Source organism: Pezoporus flaviventris, unplaced genomic scaffold, assembly GCF_033815535.1.
Source record: "Pezoporus flaviventris isolate CSIRO_AGI_PZ_B2104156 unplaced genomic scaffold, CSIRO_AGI_Pfla_v1 ptg000005l, whole genome shotgun sequence".
Lineage (NCBI taxonomy): Eukaryota > Metazoa > Chordata > Aves > Psittaciformes > Psittacidae > Pezoporus > Pezoporus flaviventris.
The window spans coordinates 20,658,494-20,681,653 of NW_026892553.1; the positions used below are offsets into that span (position 1 = coordinate 20,658,494).

The following is a 23,160-nucleotide window of genomic DNA, read 5'->3' on the forward strand; positions in this document are numbered from 1 at the left end:
GCAGCATTCCCATTTTAAGCAGTTACTTCCTAGATGTTGCAGATTTCAACATGTTCATATCAATGTGCAGGTCACCCCAGCTATTCTATCAACTGGCAATGCACAAAACCAGATCAGTGGGTAGGTGGGGAATAGAAGAGGCTTGTATCTTATAAATAGGAGACTGCTTTTAATCCCGGTGATTTTGTATATATGATTCTCATTTGTGCCTATTGATGTGACTTTTGCTTTTTAAATAATAGGTATTTCAGTATGTTATTCAAAGAGAAATCCCACTGCAGTAATAAACTGGCAAAACCAAGGGAAAACACAAACTCATTATTGTGAAGCCTCCCAGTGCTGGTGATTTCTCTGGGCAGCCTTTCAGAGGGGATGCTGGGGCTCACAGCCCCTGAGAATTACCTTCTCTTACGTAGCACAGTGTTGTGATATTGACTTCATGTCATGACATGCTAAAGCAACTTCATTGAGCTGTCATGGATTAGTTCCTCAGCCTGTTCTGTCAGTGTCAGCTTTGCCAGTTTGTCAGCTGTAAAGAGCCATCAGGTAGAATGTGATCCACTGGTGCATTCAGAGTGTTCTGAACTGTTCTGTGAGGCACCAGCAGTATTAAGCTAAAATGATGACTTGCCTTCTGAACGCCAAAGACTGACTATGAAGGGCAGAGAGTGGGATGTGCAGTGTCAGTCCAGCCTGACCTGGGGAACCCCCCAAACACTGCTGGATTTTACCTTTCTGAGTGTCAAGGTAATGAAGGAGCCTCTTTTGTAGAGGCTACAGAGCATGTGGCTTAGCTTTGCTTTTCCTGGTTTGGATCGTAGGAATCAATAGACTAACACCAACTTTGGCAACAAGTCATTAGAGAACTGTTTCTAATTTAGCATTATTAATCTGAGTCTGCAAAGTTGAGCTACAAATGGCTCAATGAATGTAAACCCTCTGTCAACCAGAGAAATGTGGATGTGAGAGGAAGGCTCCCAGAGAGACCAAATACTGTTAGGAACAAAAGCTTTATAGCAGTGACTGAGCCAAATATTGCTTTTTTCTGGGGAAAACAAATTTGAATTAACCAGCAGGCTGTAATTATGCTGCAAACAGCTTGAGACCTCTGATAGTTGTTTAAGAAGGAGTTTTGAGGAGAGTGTTTCCTGGGTGCTCACCCTTGGGAAATCCTCTGAAACAGCTGGTGATGTTGCCCACTGCCGGCTTTGTGGGACTTGGTTTTTGTGCTGCCTTCGATCACAGTGTGGCCTTGTTAGGGAGTGATACAGAAAGAGTCAAGTGATGCTGGGAATAGGCTCATTTCTGTGTTGTCCTCCTCTCCTCCCAGCTCTGTTGGTGTTTGGAACAGCGATTGTACCTTCAATTTGCGTGTTTCTAGCTGCATTCATGGCATCGTGGGTTTGCATGCTTGGGCAGACACTTTTTGTCAAGGTGGTTGTGGCTGAAGTGCTTGGCTGTGTTAATAACAGTGAAAAGAAAGGTTAAAAGCTTGGCAGTTTCGCACTAGTCTTGAGAACTTGGCTTCTAGAATAGCTTAAGTAGGTTCCCTTGAGCTTGGCTCCGGTTGAACAAGGTTCTGTGTCACAGAGCCACAGCCTGGTTTGGGTTGAAGGGACCTTAAAGCTCATCCAGCCCCTGCCATGGGCAGGGACACCTTCCACTAGAGCAGCTTGCTCCAAGCCCCTGTGTCCAACCTGGCCTTGAACACTGCCAGGGATGGGGCAGCCACAGCTTCTCTGGGCACCCTGTGCCAGCGCCTCAGCACCCTCTGAAAATGAAGTTACCTTTTTTAACAGGAGTTTGTACCTTCATTCCCTTCTGGTAACAGTAACCAAGAAAACTACCCAAATCCATAATTTGTTAATGGTTCCGTGTAAAAAAAATCACAGGAAAAGTTTCTATAGGGAATGCAAGTTCACATTTTAAAGTAGATGCGTGACTCCAGCTGAAAGAGAACACACAGACAAAAGATCATTTTTATTTCTATCAAGTCAACTCCTCCCTGAACAGACCAAGCAACATGTTCAGCAAAAAAATAGTCCTTGCTCTGGGGACATCCAGGTCCTGCTGCTGGAGACCCCTAAGGAGGATGAAGACAAGAGCATCACTAGAAGGCAGGAGCTGAATCACCATGGGATACGCACAAAGGGTCAGGAAGAGCAGTCGGGCTTTTCCTTTCTTATGAGCACTAGTGTCATGCGAGCAGCCTTAGGTGTCACTGGGTTTCCTGAAGAGTTTAAAGGCAGTTTTTAACGGATGAACTAGAGGCTGAAAATGTAAATAGAAACACTTTTTACAAGGGCACGTAGTGACAGGACAAGAGGGAATGGCTTGGAGATGAGCTCTTTGGCAGAAGCTCTTCCCTGTGAGGGTGCTGTGGCACTGGCACAGGTTGGCTCCCGACCCAAACTGGGATTCTGTGACTGTGATAATAAGGATTTCCATCAATTGTATAGGTAGAAGCTTTGGAATGAAAGCTATGTGAAATACTGGGATTGTGTAATTTGTTCATCTACATTATATTACTATCTAAATTTCTTAATATAAGCACTATGAGATTTTCTTCTATGCAGTACCGCTCCATCAGTTATGCTTATTGAGTTCCTGGGTGGCTGTGTAATTTGTTGAGGAATTCCTAAATTCATTACTCACCAAGCTTAACATCTGTTCCTAATGAGAAGACTGTAAAAATAATCAATACTTTCATTATTTTTTTGGCAGACTAAGCATAGTACGGTGCTTCTTTGCAGATTATGCATGCAAAGTAAAGAATTACTCTATATCTAATAGTAAATAGAAGTTTCATCGTATTTCACTGGCCTTCTCATTAGTAGGTTCATTACCAAAATCCATGCATAGCTGTGTGTATAGGAAAGCCCTGTAATGCACCAGCATTTTTGATAAAGCCTAAAATAGGAAAGATTTGTCTGTAATAAGAATATCTTCATACGCACTTGAAATGTGGTTCTTTGTTTGCTGATAAATTCCAGGGTAGTGGCACATGCCAGGCGTGATTGCTGAAGATGCTGTTTACCAGTGACCAGAGCACTTGCAGTCATGGTTCATTGAACAGTAATTTGACAGAGAAAATAAGGTTATAATCCTTTCAAAAACAAGCTATTGAGCTTCACCCAATGAAGAATTCACTGTGTAGCCAATATGGCTTTGGCAGGCTTTTACTGAGTTATGTAAAGTCTGTGGGTTTTAAATAAATCAGAGAACACGCACTCTGAAATAGCCCTAGCTGTAGGCTGATCTCCTTCCTTTGCTTTCAAAGGCTGCGTTATGCTCTGACAAACAGATCAATGCTTTCCCCATGTAAATGAACCAACTCCTAATAATATTCACAGTCACCTTGTTCCTGTTGCATCAGAATGAGTTCAGCTACTTCTGAAGAAAACATCATCACTGAACACTGTTTTATTCCCTTCATCCACTGAACTCCATCCAAAATGGCAACAACATAATTTGAATCTTCTAGTTGAGAGGAAAAACTTGTCTTAGTTTCCAGAGACCCCTGCTCCTCATGGGTCACCTGGGTGCATATGGACCGTTTTAACAGGTTAGTATTTGCTTAGTGCTTTAGAAAGCAGTTTGTCTTTGCATCCCATTGTGACTCCAGCCAGTTAACAAATATTTGTCAGTACTTGCTGGAAGGTTCCAATACTTCCAACAGCCTTTGCAGGAAGGTACAGATAGCAGTCCCACAAGAGATGGGGGAAGCCTTCAGTGAAGGGTAGAGGGAGCCGGATTGACATCCTGGGTCTGAGCTCAGGGTCTCATGTCCCATCCCAGTCACTGGGGTAGTGGCTCTCCTGCTGGGTACATGCTGCAGTTTCTCCACACTTCACTGCAGACAGCCTGCAGAGATAGTTGCAGAACTGGAAGCAGTGAACGACACAAGTCCTGTAGATACTCAGGTCAATCTGTGTGTTCTCAGGTTGCTCACTGGCATCCTCCTGGAATACAGAGCTCTGGGTTTTTCTTGTGTGCGATGCAGTGCTCGGGTGTTGCCTTTGCTTTGTGTCTGGTACCAACACGGTGTGGAGGAGCTGCTGGGTTTTCACTGTGTCTTACAAAGATGGGTTCTCTGCTTGTGTGAAGATAAATGCTGAAAGAGGAACAAAGCCTCTGACAAACTGGTCACTCCTGGTGAGCGTCCCAAGGCTGGATCGCAGGATCAGTGCGCTCTCGCCAGCTCTTAGTGCGATTAATGCCCTTGATGGAAAACAGTGCTTGGCCTTCCCAAATGGGGAAGCTGTAAGGCTATGAATAACCTGCTCCAGTGGAAGGTGTCCCTGCCTGTGGCAGGGGGCTGGAACTGGATGAGCTTTAAGGTCCCTTCCAACCCAAACCCATCTGGGATTCTGTGGCAATCTCTTCTGCAGGAGAGCATCAAGATGGGAGCTGCTGAGCTGACGTGTGTGCTGTGGGCATAAGACAACTGCCTGGGATGGACTGAAAATGAGGCAGAGAAGTGCCATGTTGTAGCCACACCTAACATGTCAAGGGTGTGCTGACAAGTACTGCGAGTCCTTTGAAATCTGTGGTACTCTCTGGTTCTGTAAAGGACCACTGAGGACAAAGCTTGGGAGGTTTTGTGCAATGTGGCCTGTTCGGTACAACACTTCCATTCTCACTGCTGTTCTTGGACCAGATGGATCCTGGTGAAGGGCTTTGTACAGGTTAGGAAGTCTGCTGGCTGTCAGGAGCTGAAGTAGCGTGGGGCATAGGCAAGTATGGTAAAACCCCCACTCCAAACAGCGAGGGGGTCGGTTTACTTGTATGGTTATTTTCCTAATGGTTTTAACCTACGTGTACATCTTCTGTTTCCTTCTGAGTTCATAAACAGTGTTTGAAAAGCCCCTCGGTGTAATGGTGATCTGACCTGACATTTCAGGAGCACACAGTCAGGTCCAGGCTAGTTGGAGCTGTGCTTCCTTCCCACCCACACTTACAAGTCTTCCCATGTTATCTTCTGTTTCTCCTCAGAAAGACGCGTACAGATTTAGAGCCTGGGTATCCTTTGAAGTTATGTCAGGCTCTTCCCTTGATGTGATTGGATTAAAACTAAAACAAATAAACAACGAAAAGCCCCAAACCACCCCAGAACAAAGGGAACAGAGCCAGCAACTGCTTTGCTGCAGGGCTCCATCCTTGGCTGCGTTTGTGGGATGCCAAAGGTAGTTTGGAGAGCTCAGGTGCAGCCTGTATAACAGTATTTCAATTACACTATGGATTTGCTTTCTAAAGTAGATAATTCTGTTTCCAAAAGGACATGGTTCTTGCATGCTGCAGTACACCCACATTTGTGAATTCCTTTCAGATGTGTGAGCACAGGGTTGCTGCGTTCAAAGTCAGAGCTCTTTGGATGTTCCCTCGTTCCTGCAGTCTGTTGTTATGTCTGTGTGCATAAAATCTCCCTGCTTGAAACCCGTGTGCGCTGTTGGATGGTGAATTTGTTCTGAGCACATTACGTAGCTGACCTTATGTCCTTGTGGGTTTGAACGAGGCACATCAGTGCTCTCAGGGGAACGTGGGTTTCAGAAGCTGCTCTGTGTAGTCCATATTCCCAAAGAAGGGGGGGGGGGGGCTGTGTTTTCTCTGGAAACAGAACCTATTTGGGGCTTGGAAATATGAAATTTACTTTTCATCCTCAAATCCCCAATTTGTCCTTAAGTAAATGGGCTGGGGGGAGTTTTAGCACATTCCTGCCACTTACTGACAGTGATCTCTGAAACCGCCTTGGAGGCCAGTGTCTGAACATGCACATTTAAATCTTGACAATCTGATCCAGCAATTGTATCAAAGTGCCGTGAATCCTTTGTGAAATGTGGAGTCTTTCTGAGTAACGAAGCTGCCCTCGTCTGTGGATGAGCAGCTTCTGTTTGCTAATGTTTGTGTGTATGTGCATTATACCACAGTGCAGTGCTAACAGTGCATTAGATCACAGCAGTGACGGGAAGTGGTTGTCGTTAATATTTCTGGAGATGATCACTATTTATAATAGTGGCAGCGTAGGGGAGCTGGACTCTCATATGCAGATCTCTTTATACAAATCTCATTTGCATCTCAAGATTAAAATGGAAGGCTAAAAATAGCGCAGCAATTCCAGAACAGTTCTACCTAAAATTAGCCCTTCCCATCTAGATGGGGACAGGAATTGCTTGGCATGAAAACCAGAAGTGTTGACTTCACACTAACACGTTTTAACTTAAAAATGCTGAAGTGGTTGCCTGCAGAAGCAGGATACTGGATGTCCTAAGGAAGGAGTTGTTGTGGGTTAGCTGAGAGTTACAGCTCGAAACTCTGCTATATATATTATGTTCATACTTGAGCAAGATAACACAAGCCATTGAGAGTGAAATTACTGAACTTTGATATTACAACGAGACTTTCAATCTTTTAGCTTTCCTTGGCCATCTGGGATTTTTCTGGATGAAGGCCCTGCAAGAATCCTACAATAGTGGAAGCACACGTAGGAATGAAACGATGTGCATGGGGTAGATATCATTTCAGCTAATTTAATTAGCTGTTAATGCTAATTTAATGCTGTTAATGCTTCACTTTCCTAGATCAGCTGAAGGGGGGACCACTATGGACTGAGTCCGTCATCTGCCGATGTTTGACTTGTGCTGTTATGTATGCTTCAGGGAATCAGCTAGGTTGGAAAAGACCTTTAAGATCACCAAGTCCAATCCAGAAGACTGTGGGTTTAGTACGCAAGAGCACTGAATGACAATGAGTTTGGGCTTAAGGCTTCTTTGTTCTGATCTCCTCAGATCTCTGGTGGAAGAGGAGGATCCTCATATGAAAGTGTCTCTTGGCAGCAGCGATATGGGCGTCTCTGCCCATCTACAGTCTTCGAAGACAGGGACCACGCGGTTTTTCACCAGCAACACTCACAGTTCTGTGGTATTACAGGTATGTAAATACTCTTGTGTCACTGTGGATCTGCAGCAGAATTTGGGCTGCTCCTCTCAATAGACCAGTAATTCCTAAAAAGCCTCACAAAATAATGGACATTAGGCAGTGCTGGCAATGCCCACAGGCAGGCATGTCCTGGAACTTCTCCTGGAATTAAAGGGTTCACTTTTACCAGCAGCTTGGAGAATGAAGCTGCCCGGTGTGCTTTGCATTCCTCAGCCATGTCTAGTAAATAATAACAATTATTCTACTTTATATTTTTATTTAGGACAAGGGGTGATGGGTTTAAACTGAAACAAGGAAAGTTCAGGTTAGATATAAGGAAGAAGTTCTTCCTTGTGAGGGTGCTGAGGCGCTGGCACAGGGTGCCCAGAGAAGCTGTGGCTGCCCCATCCCTGGCAGTGCTCAAGGCCAGGTTGGACACAGGGGCTTGGAGCAAGCTGCTCTAGTGGAAGGGGTCCCTGCCCGTGGCAGGGGTTGGAGCTGGAGGAGCTTTAAGGTCCCTTCCAGCTCAAGCCATTGCTTGTTTTCCAATGAATAATTAATTATTGAATATATTGGAGATTATGGTTGTAAGGTGACAAAGTATTTCCATAAGGGAGACAAAGGAGATTCCTACTCTCCTCCCAGATCAAGTGGATCTTTGCATTGTGCTCTTCTTGCAGGGTTTTGACCAGCTGCGGGTGGAAGGTTTGCTTTGTGATGTGACACTTGTCCCGGGGGATGGCGATGAAGTGTTCCCAGTCCACAGAGCAATGATGGCTTCTGCCAGTGACTACTTCAAGGCCATGTTCACAGGTGGGGATTTTTGTTGAAGTACCACATGCTGCTCCCCCTGATTTGTCCCAGCAGTGGCTCTGAAACATGTTAAGAGTTGTGTGAATCGGTCCAGGACTGCAGGCAGCTCTGTGTGGTTGGGTGGCATCTGGGCTTCTAAATTGAACTTGAAAGTTCTATTTGGATTTTATCTAAGTTGATGAACTCAATCAAAATGATCAGATCAACCTACTACCTCCATGTCTTTTTCAGGAGGAATGAAGGAACAGGATTTAATGTGCATTAAGCTTCATGGTGTGAATAAAATAGGCCTAAAGAAGATCATTGATTTCATTTATACTGCAAAACTTTCCCTTAACATGGACAACCTTCAGGACACCCTGGAAGCTGCCAGTTTTTTGCAGATTTTACCTGTTTTGGACTTCTGTAAAGTGTTTCTTATCTCTGGGGTAAGAATTATGCCTTGTTTCACACTTATAATGATTAAAGCCTCAGTATGGTTTTTAACAGTTCAAGTGAAATCTAAAACTTGCCATAATTCACCATTTGGATTCACAGAGGACAAGCTTGCTTTGTAGCTGTTCTCCTGAGTAGCATTTACAGTTTGAGTTTGATATAAATTATATCACATTAAAATTCTTCTAATTCCTCTGTGTGATTGCAGTGGTGATCCTCACAGCTCCCAGATTCATTAGTAGATGCCCTCACCCTTCAGATCCTTCCATAAGAAAGCTACTCAGTGAGTTAAACTAAACAACAATAAAAATAATAGGAGAGTAAGGTGCTGTTGCTCCCTGTTAATGCACTTCTTGAAATCTTTTTGCTTTGAGGAATGAAGCCCTCAATTGTAATGGTCTCTGTGATGATCTTTACATCTTCTTTGTAAACCAGTGAGCTTGCTTACGGTCCTTTAGAATGATGTATCCTCTATAGGGATGATACAGAAACGTTGGTTATATGAGAGAAGGATCTGTAAGGGTTTTATGTTGATTGCCATATTTTGCTAGAACTAAAAATGCCTTTGAATGCCTACTGGGAAATACTGTTTCACAATCACCAAAATAAGTGCTTTTGTAAGCAGGGGATAGCCGCAAAGTAGCAATCCTCTCCTCCTCCCCTCTACCAATAACGGGTAGTTAAAGGAATAATACGTACGTAACATGATTGCTTTTGCGCAATAGGAGCGAATAAAAAGCTTGCCCTGCAAAGCTGTTTTGTGTAGTTCCAGTGTAGTCCAGTCTATGGTTTAGAGTTGCCCTGTTCATTTTTATTTATTATAGGGATTGTGAGACAGGGAGTCACCATCCCTGCAAGTGTTCACACACCGTGGAGCCGAGGCCCTCACTGCCATGGGTTAGTTGCAGCCTTGGCAGTGCTGGGGAGGGGTTGGACTGGATGAGCTTAAAGGTCTTTTCCAACCCAAGTGGTTGTATGACTTTATGTAAGAGCTCTGCTCTGCTGTCAAAGCACTTCTGCCTAGAGAAAACACTTTGGCCTTATTGCTAATGCTTCCTGGAGGTTTGCAGATGTTAATTGCTTATATATCTCACTGGGAATCTTACCTTCCCTGGAACAGGGAAACTGGTGAGTTCAATGTGAATTATAATATTTGGAATTCAGCTTTCTGCTAATCTGTAATGAGAAATAAAGCAGCAGGTATTCCCGGTGCTGCTTCTGTGTTAGTGTACTTTTCCCTTGCCAGAAGATGCATCTGCATAAGTGCCAGCTTGGAATAGAGTCTCAGTGGTGTTTTGAACTGGGGCTTTGGAGCAGCCTTCCCCTGGAGTGAATGAGCCCCAGGGACATTGTGTTGCCCCTTCACTGGGTAGGGCAGCTCCTGCTTGATTTTGCTTTCCTGGGGAAAGAGCTGCTTTCCTCTTAAATAGTGTGATTTGGGATATTTTTTTTTTCATTGCTTAGGAAAGCCTTGTGTTCTGAAGCTTCTTGATCTTCTGATGCTGACTCAGTCACTGGTTTGGTTCAAGTAAGAAGCGTCTGATTTGACGCTGTGTATTGGAAGGTTCATTAAGATCATTCTCTTAATTTTATGGATTCTCTCTGAAATACTTTGATTTATACCAGTGTCTGAGGGGACACAATCTCATCCACTGTGTAAGTGTAGAGGAAGTACAAAGCCAAGTTTGTGCTGTGAGCGTGCTTGTGTTCTCAGCATCCTCGTATAAAGAATTTTTGACTGTGCTTTTGAATTTGTTGGAACAGGAACAAGAGTTGGTGAGCAAATGGTTGGGTCTTTGTCATTTTAATTACCATGTCTGAGTTGGACAAAGATTATTCCCTGTTCTACTGGTTTCGTGCCATTTTTGAAGCATTTCTGTAATTTAAATGAGTTTTCAGAGTGAGTCTTGAGCTTATTTCTGCTGACATTAGCATCCAAGAGCTGACATGACCATTCTCAGACACATGCTTAATTGTCTTGGGAGTCCATTATTAAAGAGATTATAGAAGTCAGTTTATGTCAAACATCATATAACTGTGTTACTTCAGAAGAGGAGATTGGAAATATTTACAAAGGAAAACATAAGCGTAAGGTAACAGCTTAATTTGTGTAAACCATAGCGAGACCTTCAGAGAATGGTGTATGTTGTAGTTGATTTGTAAGTGATCTTTTATGTGTTCTGCATTTGCACCCCTATTGTCAAATAGCCCATTGCTGTGATCATTGATGGGGCTTGGGACAACCTGGTCTAATGGAAGATGTCCCTGCCTGTGGCAGGGGGTTGGAACTGGATGAGCTTAAAGGTCTCTTCCAAGCAAAAAACCTTTCTATGATAACTGGCAAATTGGCTAATATTTGGAGTCAATATTTGGGAGTCCTGTCTTGTCCCAGGAACTTGGTGAAGGAGGGTGGAGCAAAATGGTCTCAGTTTTGTGGGAGTGTGGGATGCAGCGTCAAGGCTCTGCCAGCCACCAGCAACTCGCCTTTTCTGATGTGAGGGTACGACTGATGCTGGTCAAGTTTCTGTGTTGTTATTTCTGGACTTCCTGTAAGGGAGCCCACAGAAGAATTGAGGATTTCAAGGAAATGCAAGCTCTATTAAACTTAGACCCCCTGAAGCACCATCTGAAGTGCTCCAGTGTCTAACAGTCACTGAAACAGACACCTCAATGGTCTCGAGGGCTTGATTTTCTGTGCCTGTCATTTACTGCAGTCCTCTAAGGTTCTCATTTTGCTCTGTGGCCAGTTATGTAGCATGTTGTAGGCGGTGAAGTTTTAGCAGAGCTTAGGAATTGATGCCTTCAAATTGCAGTGAATGAAGTCATCTGCTTTCTCACGGAAATCCTTTGGCTTTTGCACTTGGGTTCTCAGGCTGCAGTAACGCTGTGCTGGCCTTCATCTGTCCTTTTGTGAAAGCTTATTAGTGTTTTCTAGAACTTCGACTTCTGCTCTGTAGTGAGCAGTTCCAGTGAGCAGTGTGACTGAGCAACTCTGCTTAACAAAGCCCAAATCAAATCGGGTTCATGTAAAATCCTTCATTTCTCCTGAAGCTGCTGAGCTGTTTGACCAGTTGCAGCATTTAGGTCATCCTGTGCAAGGATCTATAGTTCCTGGATTCGCTCTACAGCCAGGCTTACATTTCCACTCCTCCCATTCACCTCAGTGGGATTTCCAGAAGCAGTGCTTCCTTCTGGTTGTCGATGAGCTCTGGATTGACTGATTTCCATAGAGAACCATTCTGTGCCTCTCACAGGTACCAAAGCATAGGCAAACTGTTGGGTTTTTTGTTTATTGGTTTTTAAATTGACACTTGAGTAACTGAAGTATTTAAGTGTTTAGCATTATTGTACTTGAATGCTGCCCAATTTTGAATACTTAAGTCAAAGTAACTATTGCATTTCATTATGAAGGATGATTTCTTGGCTCAGGACTTGAATCTCTAGAGTATATGTTGTTATGACTATGAAGTCTTTGCAATATCATTTAGCCTGGTACATTGATTGTTATGTTAGAGCACAGTGAAATTAGTAATAGTACTTTTGCCAAGGAAAGTAACATTTAAGAAGATACTTGATATGGTACCTCGATTGGAGGTGAGTGCTGGCATTTGTTAGTGAGCCAAAGTGCACAATGGAGTACTTGCAGTCATAGTATGGAAATAACAACCCTGAGTGTGGTACAATTCCAGTGCCTTAATTAAGGCAATATAAAGTGAATTTTCTAAGAATTAGGGGTGATCAGAAACTGCTGATACCGTGTTCTTCAGTCATCGACTGTGTATAAAATGTCAATACATTTCTTAAATGTAAGTATTCCAGGATTGCGTTCCATTGCATAGATTTACAGTATAACATGATGAGGATAATACAGCAACTAGGTGTGTGCTTGGGCACTTCATAACAGGCATGTGTCCTGCAGTACGTCTAAGTGCCTCACTGCAACCTGAATACTGTGGACCAAGGCCAGGTTGGCCAGGTTCGGAGCAAGCTGCTCTAGTGGAAGATGTCCGTGCCTTGTAGCAGGGGTTGTTGAAGCTGGATGAGCTTTAAGGTCCCTTCAACCCAAACCGTTCTGTGACTCTAAATTAAAAATCCTAAACTGAAATGTACAGAAATGAGGTTGACGAAGACTCAAACAGTTAAAGTAAAAAAAGCTTCTTCAGCATCAGTGAATGTTTTATAGGTCACTGCTGGCTGATGTCATCGTATTTTGATATAAACAGTATGGTCTGTCTTGCAATACAAAAATGATTTCCATCTGTATCTTGCACACATATTTTTGTAATAAGAACTCTTGGCAGTCTGCACACGTTCATTATAGATAGGACCTGATTACAGGATTGCTGTTCCTGGAGATGAAGAAGAAGATTTGAACCTTTGACTTTCTAAAGGCATTTTGGGATGTGTGAGCGAAGACCTCGGATGGCCTAATGCAAATCAGTTTCTAGTGAATTAAAGAAAATCTCCTGTTCCCATACTCATTAGACCCTGAAGTTGTGTAGTATTAAAGGGCAGTGATCAGATTGAGTTATACAGTATTTAAATCTTGTAATCTCTGTCATGCCCAGAAGGTCACTTGAAGGTTTGTGCATCCTTAGGCTGCAGTCAGGTCATAGTCCTCAATTGTTATAATCTTTTTAAAAATAACCATGAGATTTGGAAGCTTAAATTCTTTGGGCATTGCAGATGTAATGAGAATCACAAAGTTGTGGAAGTCATTGACCTTGAGGAAGATTGATGTGCACAGAGGCTAGAAAATACATCTGTAAATGGGGCTTGGGTTAGAATAAGGATTGAATGCTAAAAGTCTGCAATAATCAGCAAGAAGCATTTGGAAGTGGACTTGCCCTGCATATGTACCATCAAGCTGGCTGAAATCACTTGGCTGGCTACAGGGAAGACCTGCTTAAAGTTATATCCCTTTCCTGCAGTCGATTTCCTCCCTCAGCCTTAGGGCCCGAGTGACGTTAGAAATTTAGGAGCTGAAGATGTAAGAAAGGTAGATGCCGCAATAGTGTGAAAGAGATGGTCACCAAGAGATGGTCACCCAGGTGTTGAATTAAATGAGGGGTGAGCCATACAGCTGAAGTGGTTCATGTGCTGGGTATTTCTAGGGGAAATCCTCCTAGGTTGAGTATTTAAAAATAATAATGCTATTTACAACTGCTCTATAAAATCCCTGCCTTTGCCTGAACTTTGACATGTATTGAATGTTGAGCATATTCTGTAAGAGCACTATCTTGATTTACTAAAAATCTAATTTTGGTCATTTCTAAGGAATGTATTCATGGGATTAAACGCTGTAAATAGGTTGTCTGAAATGCGTCTTTGGCTGCATTATGACAACGCATTTTTAATAACGTTAGAAAATGTCCCATGGCAAGACCTACTTTTCCTTTATTCTGTGTAACCTTGGGCTGATCAGTTCTCCTTTAACTGTATTTTCCATGTGTCTGTCTCAAAGATGTTTGCAGAGCTTTTCAAAGATGAAGTGCTGTATAATTGCTTTGTACCAGCACTGTATAATGCATTTGACACAACATAGATCAGCTATTTTTTACTTGCCTCATTTCTTCCTTCAAAAGAAGGTGTAGGTTGGGTCTCCCCTTGCAGCCATGAATATTGCCACATCACATTGAACATTTATTTGCTCATGTGTAAGTCACCTTGAGCACTGTGAAGCATTGAAATGCTGCTGATTCTATAGTATTCATTACATTCTACATTGTCATTGAGACACCGAATTAAGGAAGTGTTTTGATTCCTATGTCTGTTTACTTGACAGGTTTCCTTGGAAAACTGTGTGGAGGTTGGGCGCATTGCCAACACATACAACCTCACGGAAGTGGATAAATATGTTAATAACTTCATCCTGAAGAACTTCCCGGCGTTATTAAGTACTGGTGAATTTGTGAAACTCCCCTTTGAACGTCTTGCCTTTGTGCTTTCAAGTAATAGCCTTAAGCACTGCACTGAACTCGAGCTCTTCAAGGCAGCTTGTCGCTGGCTGCGGTATGAGGAGCCCCGGATGGAGTACGCTGCGAAGCTGATGAAGAACATCAGGTTTCCACTGATGACTCCCCAGGATCTTATTAACTATGTTCAGACAGTGGACTTCATGAGGACTGACAATACCTGTGTAAACTTGCTTTTGGAAGCCAGCAATTACCAAATGATGCCGTACATGCAGCCGGTGATGCAGTCAGAGAGAACTGCCATTCGGTCGGACAGCACTCACCTGGTGACCTTGGGGGGGGTGCTAAGGCAGCAGCTGGTTGTCAGCAAGGAGCTCCGGATGTATGACGAGAAGGCCCACGAATGGAAGTCCTTGGCTCCCATGGATGCACCAAGGTACCAGCATGGCATCGCCGTGATCGGAAACTTCCTTTACGTGGTTGGGGGACAGAGCAATTACGACACAAAAGGGAAGACGGCGGTTGACACGGTCTTCAGATTTGATCCTCGCTACAACAAGTGGATGCAAGTGGCATCTTTAAATGAGAAGCGCACCTTCTTCCACCTAAGTGCCCTCAAAGGACATTTGTATGCAGTCGGTGGTCGCAACGCAGCGGGTGAGCTAGGTGAGTGCTGCTCCCGAAGCATGGCTTCTGCCCTTGCTTCTTTGGCATGGAAATGCTATGCTGCCCTGAGAATGGGTGGAGAGGACACGAGTGGAAGGTGCTGCTGGGCACCTTCTGTCTGGAAATACTGCAAATGCAGAGAGAAATGTGTCTGGATACTGTTAGTGTTAATTTCAGGAGGGCTTCCACAACAAAAATTCCAGATACGTGTACTTTGTGTATTGATGTGTAATATCCAGTGTCTTCATCTTTAGCATCAAACACGCAGTAAGGCTGTGGCTGCATGTGTAAGTGTGTGTACAGCAAATGCATACAAAACCCATCATGACTTCAGCTAAGAAACCAAACCCACTTGTTTCAGTCCTGAGTGAATCCTGACTTCCTGACTGAAACTCACTGGTGGGTGAAGGGTGCAGCTTTTCTGGAGTAGTCATTTTGGAAGGCTGGTGACTGGGTGATTCGTGTCAGTCACAGATCCCTGAGGCTCGGCTCTCCTGACATTCTGCACTTCTTAATTACTGAAAATACCTTCCCTGTGATTTTGAGACTACGTAGTTGTTGATGTGACCCTGTCCTGCTGCCTCCTTTCCCCCTTGCAAATGATGATTTGTTTTACTTGACAAAAAAATACCCCAAAACATTGATTTTGGGAAAATAATGTGGTTGGAAACAAAGAATAAGTAGATGGTAACTTGTAATGTAACAGAAGTCTACAGAGGATGTTCTGTGTTAATGCACTGCGTTTTCCAGAGCCATAGTGGGTTACATTTGCAGTCAGCTCTCGGAGTGTACAATCAGTTGTAAATTTGTGCTTTAAAATGGAAATGTTGCAGTCATCTTGCTTTGGATTTTAGCATAATATTATATCTAAAGCAGATGTAATGTTACTTTGTTTGCTGCTTTCAGCCCAATACTTAACTGTGTCTTGTCAAGTCTTTGTGGCAAGCAGCTCTTGCTGCTGAGATGTATTTGTTAGAAACACATGGAGATCTTCAAGTGCAATGGGAAATGTGTTTAATAGAAACAACACGGAACCTAATCTATGCTGCAGCATCTGTGACTATTTTAATGAATCCGTCTCAGTCATTCACACATGCACTTTGTTTCATGATCATATCACAGTCTGTCTTAGGAAACATAGTGCATTGCTTCCACTACACAAACTGGGCTGGGTTTGCTAGGAGTTGAAAATCCATTCTAATGTTTGATGAAATGGGATGTTTAAAAATGCCTCCTGTTTCCAAAAACCAAGGGAAACTGTGTTGCAGCAACTTGTTTTCTCTACACAGCCATGTTGTGATGCAGATCCTGAGGTTTTTCTTACATGTCACTTTACATCCTCACAGCAAACAGGATACCAAATGTACAAACTGATGTGTCTTGATCTTTATCTTGAGCATCAGAAAACCTGCCCTTCATCAAGCTGTTTGCTAATGGTATGAATTGATGGCAGATAACCAGATTGCTGCCCCTGTGTCCTGCACCAGTGAAACAGAGCAGGTTTATTAGAGTGTCTGTGAAAAAGTTTCAAGTCTGACCAAATCAATATGAAATAAGAGTGTCCCTGAGGCAGTGCTGTGTGTGCAGCCGGCTCCAAGTGCAGTGCTCTTCTTCAGTGAGATGAAGCAGTGTCATTCTGCTGACCTCAGCTCTTCTGCAGCTTTAATTAAAATACAAAATCTATCACCTGTCTGAAACTCTGCTGTAAAAAGCCCATTAAAATGCTGCAGTGCTTTCCACAGCCCTGAGAAACGTCACTGGATCATTCTGGGGGGAAGAGCACTCTATAAATGCTACATGTTGTAGCTGTCTGATGCTTTGATTTGGGGCTGCTTCTGTTTTCCTGTTAATTGTGAAGCAAGTCACTTTGCATTTTCATGTTTCTTTCATAAACCTTGACAGCCGAAGGATGAAATTCAGCTTCAACTTCCCCTTCTCTTCAGATGAGAGAAACTCTCAAGCTTTGCAGAGAAGGTCAGATATGTGTTGGACAGGTATTAAAGAAGTTGCCCTTGGGTTCAAACTAATTTCAATCTCTTGTTAGAGAAGAAAAATTCCCCAAACCTGAATTCAGCTTTCCGGAAGATCAGCTCTTATGGAAAAGGGACAATGGGTTAAAGTTACTAAAATGAATTTCTTTCTTTCCTTTTCTCCTGCCATTTTCTGCAATGACGATTTCACTTTGTTGAGACCCTCTCTGCAGCCTTCCCAGAAGCGTGTTCATGTCTTTAAACTTCTGAGAACCTTGTAAATACCCCTTTCCACCTCAGCAGGATGTGCTTTGGTGGCAATAATGGCTGCTGTTTGAACAGCACGTGCCACTGGGGAACTTTGGGCTCATTGGTAAAGAGGAGTGGATGTGCACACGTGTGGTGCACGTCGCTCTGTGGTGAATGGATCTTGGAGATGAACTGAGCTGTGGTGGGGCTTGGAGCAACTGGCTCTATTGGAAGGTGTCTCTGCCCATGGCCGAGGGTTGGAACTGGATTATCCCTTATTTTGAAGTGGCTCCTTGCTGTGTTAAGAACAGAATTACTCAGGACTCTGTTTAATTTAATCAAATCGGCTTTGAGTTCTACAGAAGCAAGTTGCATTATAGAAAGAATAGACCAAAATGAAGACCTTGGCTTTGGGACATCACACGTTGTTGCTAAGTGCTGCTGTAAGAAACCTCAAGACACATTAGAAGCTACTGACAGAGAAGTGCTAAATATCTTTGTTCTCCTCAAATAGCATCACAGCTGGTACTATAAAATGAGTGCAGGCTGAGCATCCCTTGGGACTGCCAAAGCTTTGTGTCTTTTTGAGGTTGCTTTAGTCTGTTAAGATGAGGGCTGTCCTCCCTGGGTTATGGTAATGAACAGATCAGGTGTTTCACTGTCAAACATAAATAAAGCTGATTTGAGTCATTCATGCTTGTTGGGAGGATGAATCCAGCAGTCTCCTGCCACACAGGACATACACTTAGGTTCAGTCTAGTGGCAGTTCCTTTGTGCCTGTGAGCTGTGCTCTGTCTGCACATGATGTATAGACCTTCCTCGTGACTCTCTGCAATTGGTGGGCACCTTTAACAGCTGGAATTTTAAATGCTTGTTTCCTTTTCAGTGTGGAGGGAGATGTTGTCCAAGCAGCAATGGAATGACCTTGCAAGGGAACAGGGAGATGGCTCCATGAACAACCAAAGAAAACAGGAGGCTTTTATCAGCTTGAGTGACCAGCACTGTGCTGTGGGGTAGATTTGAGGTTGGAGTTGAGGTGGTTTGTCTGAAATACTGTCAAACAGGATTGTGTCAAACAGGATTGTGTCAAACAGTTTTGTCAGACTGTGCTTCAAGTGTACTGGCAGTGTTCAAGGGAGTGTTGAAGCCATATCAGACAGTGAGGGATCTTGGACTCAATGTCATCCTCTCTCAGACAACTGAAGTCTTTATGATGTGGTGATAGTGATGGCAGCAGTGTGTACCAGCGTCTGCATGTGTTAATCTTCTCTTGCTAAAGTGATCTTTGCCGGGGGTTTCTCTCTTAAATGCAATCTGTAGTGCAGAGTGAGCTGAGTGGTTGTCCAGTATTAACATCCTGTTGATCTGGTTGTGGCTGGCTTTGCCATTGCTTTTCACATACTCTGCTCTTCCTGAACTCACTGTGTATCAGACATGGAAGCTCCTCACTTCAGCGCCTGACTGGAAGCACTGTGGGCCAGAAGATGCCTTTGTTTTGGTGCAAGCAGACAGAATGTTGATTTGGGTGCAGCAAGCAGCAGGTCAGCAGGGTCTGCTCCCAGGGGGAGCTGGGACACCTATAATTACTTGCACATCGAATCTGGTTTTCTCTGTCCTTGGAATTTCTGCCCATCTTTGTTTTCTTCTGCCTGTTAAATAGAGCAGAGTAGAAAGGAGCTTCCCTTTTCTGAAAAGAATATTGCAGTGGGTAAATAATTTGTTCAAGAAAGGTTTATTTTGGGCAGATTCTGCATGTGGTGTCGAGATGGCAGCACACAAATACAACTCATGGTTTTAATTTAGGTGTCATTTATGGGATTGGTTCTTTGTGCCTATACCTTTATTTGGGCAAGAGGTTGTCCCCAGCATTCACTGGCTTTGTGGCTGTGCAGGTCCTTGGTGGGGAGCAAAGTCTGCAGGTTATCAAGTGGGAAAACCACCGAAATATTCCAAGTGAAGCCTGACTTTAAACATCTTCATTCTAGAAGAATGCTTGAATGCCTTTTATACCTTTCCTTGTGCAGACTTGGCTCTCCCTGTAGGTGTGTGTCAGGTGAAGGGCAGCTTCAGGCTCATTTCAAATGGCTGAGGTGGGAAACGTGGTGACAAGGAGGCTGGACTGTAGGAGAAGTGTTCAGTGAAGGACTGATCTCCTTGAGTGAATGTGGGAGCTTGAATTGGTGACTTGCATACATGGGCTCTATGTTGCTGAGGGAATGCAGGACAATGAGAGGTCAGTGGTGGCTGCCCCCTTTGAGGGCATTTCCGTGCGTGATACCAAGGAGGAAACCTGGCCTGGGTGGGATGCTGCTGAGGACCTGGGTTTGTTACGGTTACCGGATGAACTGATCCCCTTGGTGATAGGTTTGACGTTCGTTCCCTCTCTGTGCGGCAGACACTGCTTGTACCCGAGGCAAGGGTTCAAAAGCTGAGCTCCCCCAGCTCCGCTGCCATTCCCACTGCTGTCCCGCAGGGCAGGTCCTGTGCCAAGTGGGAATGGGAATGAGGCAAGTGGAAGGCAAAGATGCAAGAGGGTTTTGTCTTCCTTTTTGCTCCTCTGGGACAAAGCTTGAGCTTTCCCTGTATCATGTCTCGACATAATGCTCAATAATTCCCTTGGCGCTCTCTCAGCTGAACAGTGTTTCTCATCGATGCTTCCTGTGTTCGTGAATATATTACTGCCACTGCACTTGAATCCAAACTGCCAGGCCAGCTTCAACAGCATTATATTCTCATCTCTTTTAAACAGCCACTGTGGAATGTTATAATCCCAGAATGAATGAATGGAGCTACGTCGCGAAGATGAACGAACCCCACTATGGGCATGCTGGAACCGTGTATGGGGGATTAATGTATATTTCAGGTAAGTAATTCCTATGATCACATTATCTCTCTGGAACAAGTACTTACCTGACTTCTCTTTCAGTGGGAGACAGTGAAAATTAGTCTCTGGTTGCAGTAGGTTTGCTGTGCTATGAGCAGTGCTGCAATTTCATATGAAGGCAGTCAAGCAGCAGATAGACTGCAGAGTCAGAGGAAGTTGGTTTAGATTAATATTATGCATTTACATGGTAAATGACAGCTCCGAATTCCAAAACAATTATTCCCTTTAACTGTCAGAATACATTTTTCTGTGGCAACACCACGCATGGACATTCACATAGTGATAACCATTGAACACATCCACTTTGAAACGTTTTGGGAAGCTTTGGTAATATTAATACTTTAAAGAAGAAAATCTGCTTTCATTGAGCTAATGGAAAAGGGGGAGCTCTCATCTTAATCTCAACATGTGAATGATGTCTATACTTGCTCTGGTCTTACATTTGTAATATGCTCGGTCCCAATGTCACTGAGGTTATAGTTTCATTCCAGCCTCTCCCAAACCGCAGCAATAGGTGTTCAGAGAACCTGCTGTCTGCTCAGTTTTGAAAGGAGGTTTGAGCTCTCTGCCAGTGATCTCTGCAGAGATCCAGAACTATGTATGTTCATCCCATGTTAAGGGATGACCTCTAAGAACTGAGCTTATGGGGGTGAGTTATACTCTAACATGTGTTTTATTTCTCCAGGTGGAATTACCCACGATACTTTCCAAAAGGAACTTATGTGTTTTGACCCTGACACAGACAAATGGACTCAAAAAGCTCCGATGACCACAGTCAGAGGTCTGCACTGCATGTGTACTGTAGGAGACAAGCTGTACGTCATTGGTGGGAATCACTTTCGAGGCACCAGTGATTATGATGATGTTCTAAGCTGTGAATATTACTCCCCGACTCTAGACCAGTGGACTCCAATTGCTGCCATGTTGCGTGGGCAAAGTGATGTTGGGGTTGCTGTCTTTGAAAATAAGATCTATGTTGTTGGAGGATATTCTTGGAATAATCGGTGCATGGTGGAAATCGTTCAGAAATACGATCCTGAAAAGGACGAGTGGCACAAAGTGTTTGACCTTCCGGAGTCCCTCGGCGGCATCCGAGCCTGCACTCTCACCGTGTTCCCCCCGGAGGACAATACAGGGTCACCGTCCAGAGAGTCTCCTCTGTCAGCACCTTAGAACATCCCTTGACTTACGATGTAGTAACCCCTCTGCACTGCATCATGGAGTCTGTTCCTTCTCCTCAGTAGTTTCTGTTAGGCTTAGCCTACAGCGTTTCGTATGGTTACTGGAAAGCAAAAAGACTCTGACATTATTTGTGCTGTTTGTTTGGCCTAGAATGTTTGTCAAGTGGTTCCAAACCCCCGTGTACTTACCTGAGCCAAATGTTTAACAAATGAGAAGATACTGTCTATAAAATGTATGCACTAGGTACGTTATTAATGTTGTGTATTGGGTGTGAGGTACCTTCTAGCTGACATTTGGAAGCCCAGCGAGTTAAATTTGCATTGACCACGTTCTTTCACCAAATTTCAGAGTTGATTCCTTTTTCCTTCCCCTTTTGACCGCAGGTGACAAGGGGAGGTAGACCCACATCGATGTGAACTGTGACAGGGGGTTGCCAAGGGGCCTGAGCTACCTCCCTCTCTTCAGAGAGTCATCCTGACATATCTGTTTGCCCACCTGAGCTGTGGGTGCTTTCAGCGCATGAAGTTTCTGAGGCAGGGGGGAGAGAGAAAGTGAATTTAAACTATTGGCACTACACAGGGGCAGACCTTGCAGAGGCTGGGGGGGTTTTATAGCATACATCAAGTGTTTTTCCAGAGCCGGTTGAATGATGCTTCAAACAAAAGGTATTTAAGATGTTTGGGGTTTTTAATTTGGATTTTTTTCAGGACTTGGCTTCCGCTTGCATGGGAGCACACTGTTAACTAATGGGAATTCAGTGCAGTTGTATATTCTGCTGTATGCCTGTACTGAATATAGGTAGATAAGGGCTAGAAACATTAACTTAAGCCACTGAATTTGACCAAATTGTTCCATCGGATTGAATTGAATCTACCTTTTCTCCTTTGCTGTTGAGATAACTTGCATAACGTGTTCTCTGTATAGTCTCCGTTAATAAGGTTATTTAGCACAAGGTGCAGCTTCAGCGGGAGCTGCTTTTGCTCAGTGGACTTGGACTACCACGTTTTACCTTCTTTTGTTCAATAAAACTTTTAACTGCAGCTATTCAGTCTGAGCTACATCATTAGAGCACTGGGTTTGATTCCTCTGCCTCGTTGGCCCCAGGATGTGCATTATATCTGGCTGGGGAGGTTGGTTTGCTGGGAAACCACTGCAGATGTGATCGGGGGATACTCCTAAAGCAGCCCAGGCGATATGAATTGTCACCTTGAGAATGCTCTTCTGATGCTGTGCCAAGCCCCAGATGGGAAATGTTGCTCTGTCATTTCACCCTGTCTCAGTCATCGAGGTGTCCTGTGCTACTAATACATTTTTTTCCAGCTCAGAGGTAAGATTTTGGAGCCTGCTTGAGTTTAAATCCCCTGAAACCCATTCCTGGTGTATTAATTAAACCAAAAAGTAGTTGAAGTAGTTGCAGCTCCTGTTGGATAATGTAGCTGTAAGCTGCTGTTTGTATGCTGGGGAAGAGGAGCTCCACTGTTCCCTAAGGAATAGTGGGTGTTCACTGGTGTTCCTCGTTCAGAAGAAGCTTGGGGTGGGTTCTAACCACCTAACCATTATGAGATGGTTAGAAGGCAGGATGTTGCCCAGGGAAGTTATGAATGCCCCATCCGTGGCAGTGTTGGACGGGGCTTGGAGCAACCTGCTCTAGTGGAAGGTTGGAACTGGATGAGTTTTAAGGTCCCTTCCAACCAAAACCATCAAAGTTCTGTGTCTGAGCCCTGAGGGTAGCCCAGGAGGTGGCATTTGGCCACGATGCAGGTTTCTTTCAGTGGTTCATAATCTGTTAAAGTGGAAGAATGATTTTGGGATGTCTTTTTGTCATCAGTATAGGGCACAGCAGAGTGCATTAAATGCAGTGCTTCAGTCAAATCCGTCTTTGAGGTTTTGTCTTGCATCCTCCCCTGGATTAAAGTGTTCACAGCGTCGTTAGTTAACACCTCCCCGGCAGGAGTGAAAAGCAAACATCAGAGATTGGCCCAAACCTGCAAAGTGTTTTCTGCTGTGATGCAGTGTGAAATGACTTGATGCTCATTAACACCTTTAGCCATAGTGTAAGAAACCCTTTCCGTCTCTGCATCCACAGCTGTAGAGGTGCAATAGCAGATATTCCACCTCCATTTTCAGGCTG

General features: G+C 43.9%; 2 protein-coding genes across 10 annotated transcripts in view; one reads left to right on the plus strand and one right to left on the minus strand.

Annotated features, from left to right (window-relative positions):
* WDR44 (WD repeat domain 44) overlaps window positions 1-12,426 on the minus strand; it is an 89,012-nt gene extending 76,586 nt beyond the window's left edge. Inside the window, exon 1 of the mRNA XM_061446241.1 lies at window positions 12,423-12,426. The gene's annotated coding sequence lies outside the window, so the exon portion shown is untranslated. The remainder of the gene's footprint in view (window positions 1-12,422) is intronic.
* KLHL13 (kelch like family member 13) overlaps window positions 1-22,069 on the plus strand; it is a 58,152-nt gene extending 36,083 nt beyond the window's left edge. For 8 of the 9 annotated variants that reach the window (XM_061446248.1, XM_061446243.1, XM_061446251.1 and 5 more), the window contains 6 exons: window positions 6,786-6,927; window positions 7,596-7,728; window positions 7,960-8,156; window positions 13,949-14,744; window positions 19,713-19,826; window positions 20,533-22,069. In XM_061446248.1, coding sequence (XP_061302232.1) covers window positions 6,786-6,927; window positions 7,596-7,728; window positions 7,960-8,156; window positions 13,949-14,744; window positions 19,713-19,826; window positions 20,533-21,020 — 1,870 coding nt within the window. In that variant the 3' untranslated portion in view covers window positions 21,021-22,069. Of the gene's footprint in view, window positions 1-3,376; window positions 3,566-6,785; window positions 6,928-7,595; window positions 7,729-7,959; window positions 8,157-13,948; window positions 14,745-19,712; window positions 19,827-20,532 lie in introns of all 9 variants that reach the window. The other variant, XM_061446252.1, reaches the window with a different exon arrangement.
* The last annotated feature ends 1,091 nt before the right edge of the window (window positions 22,070-23,160 follow it).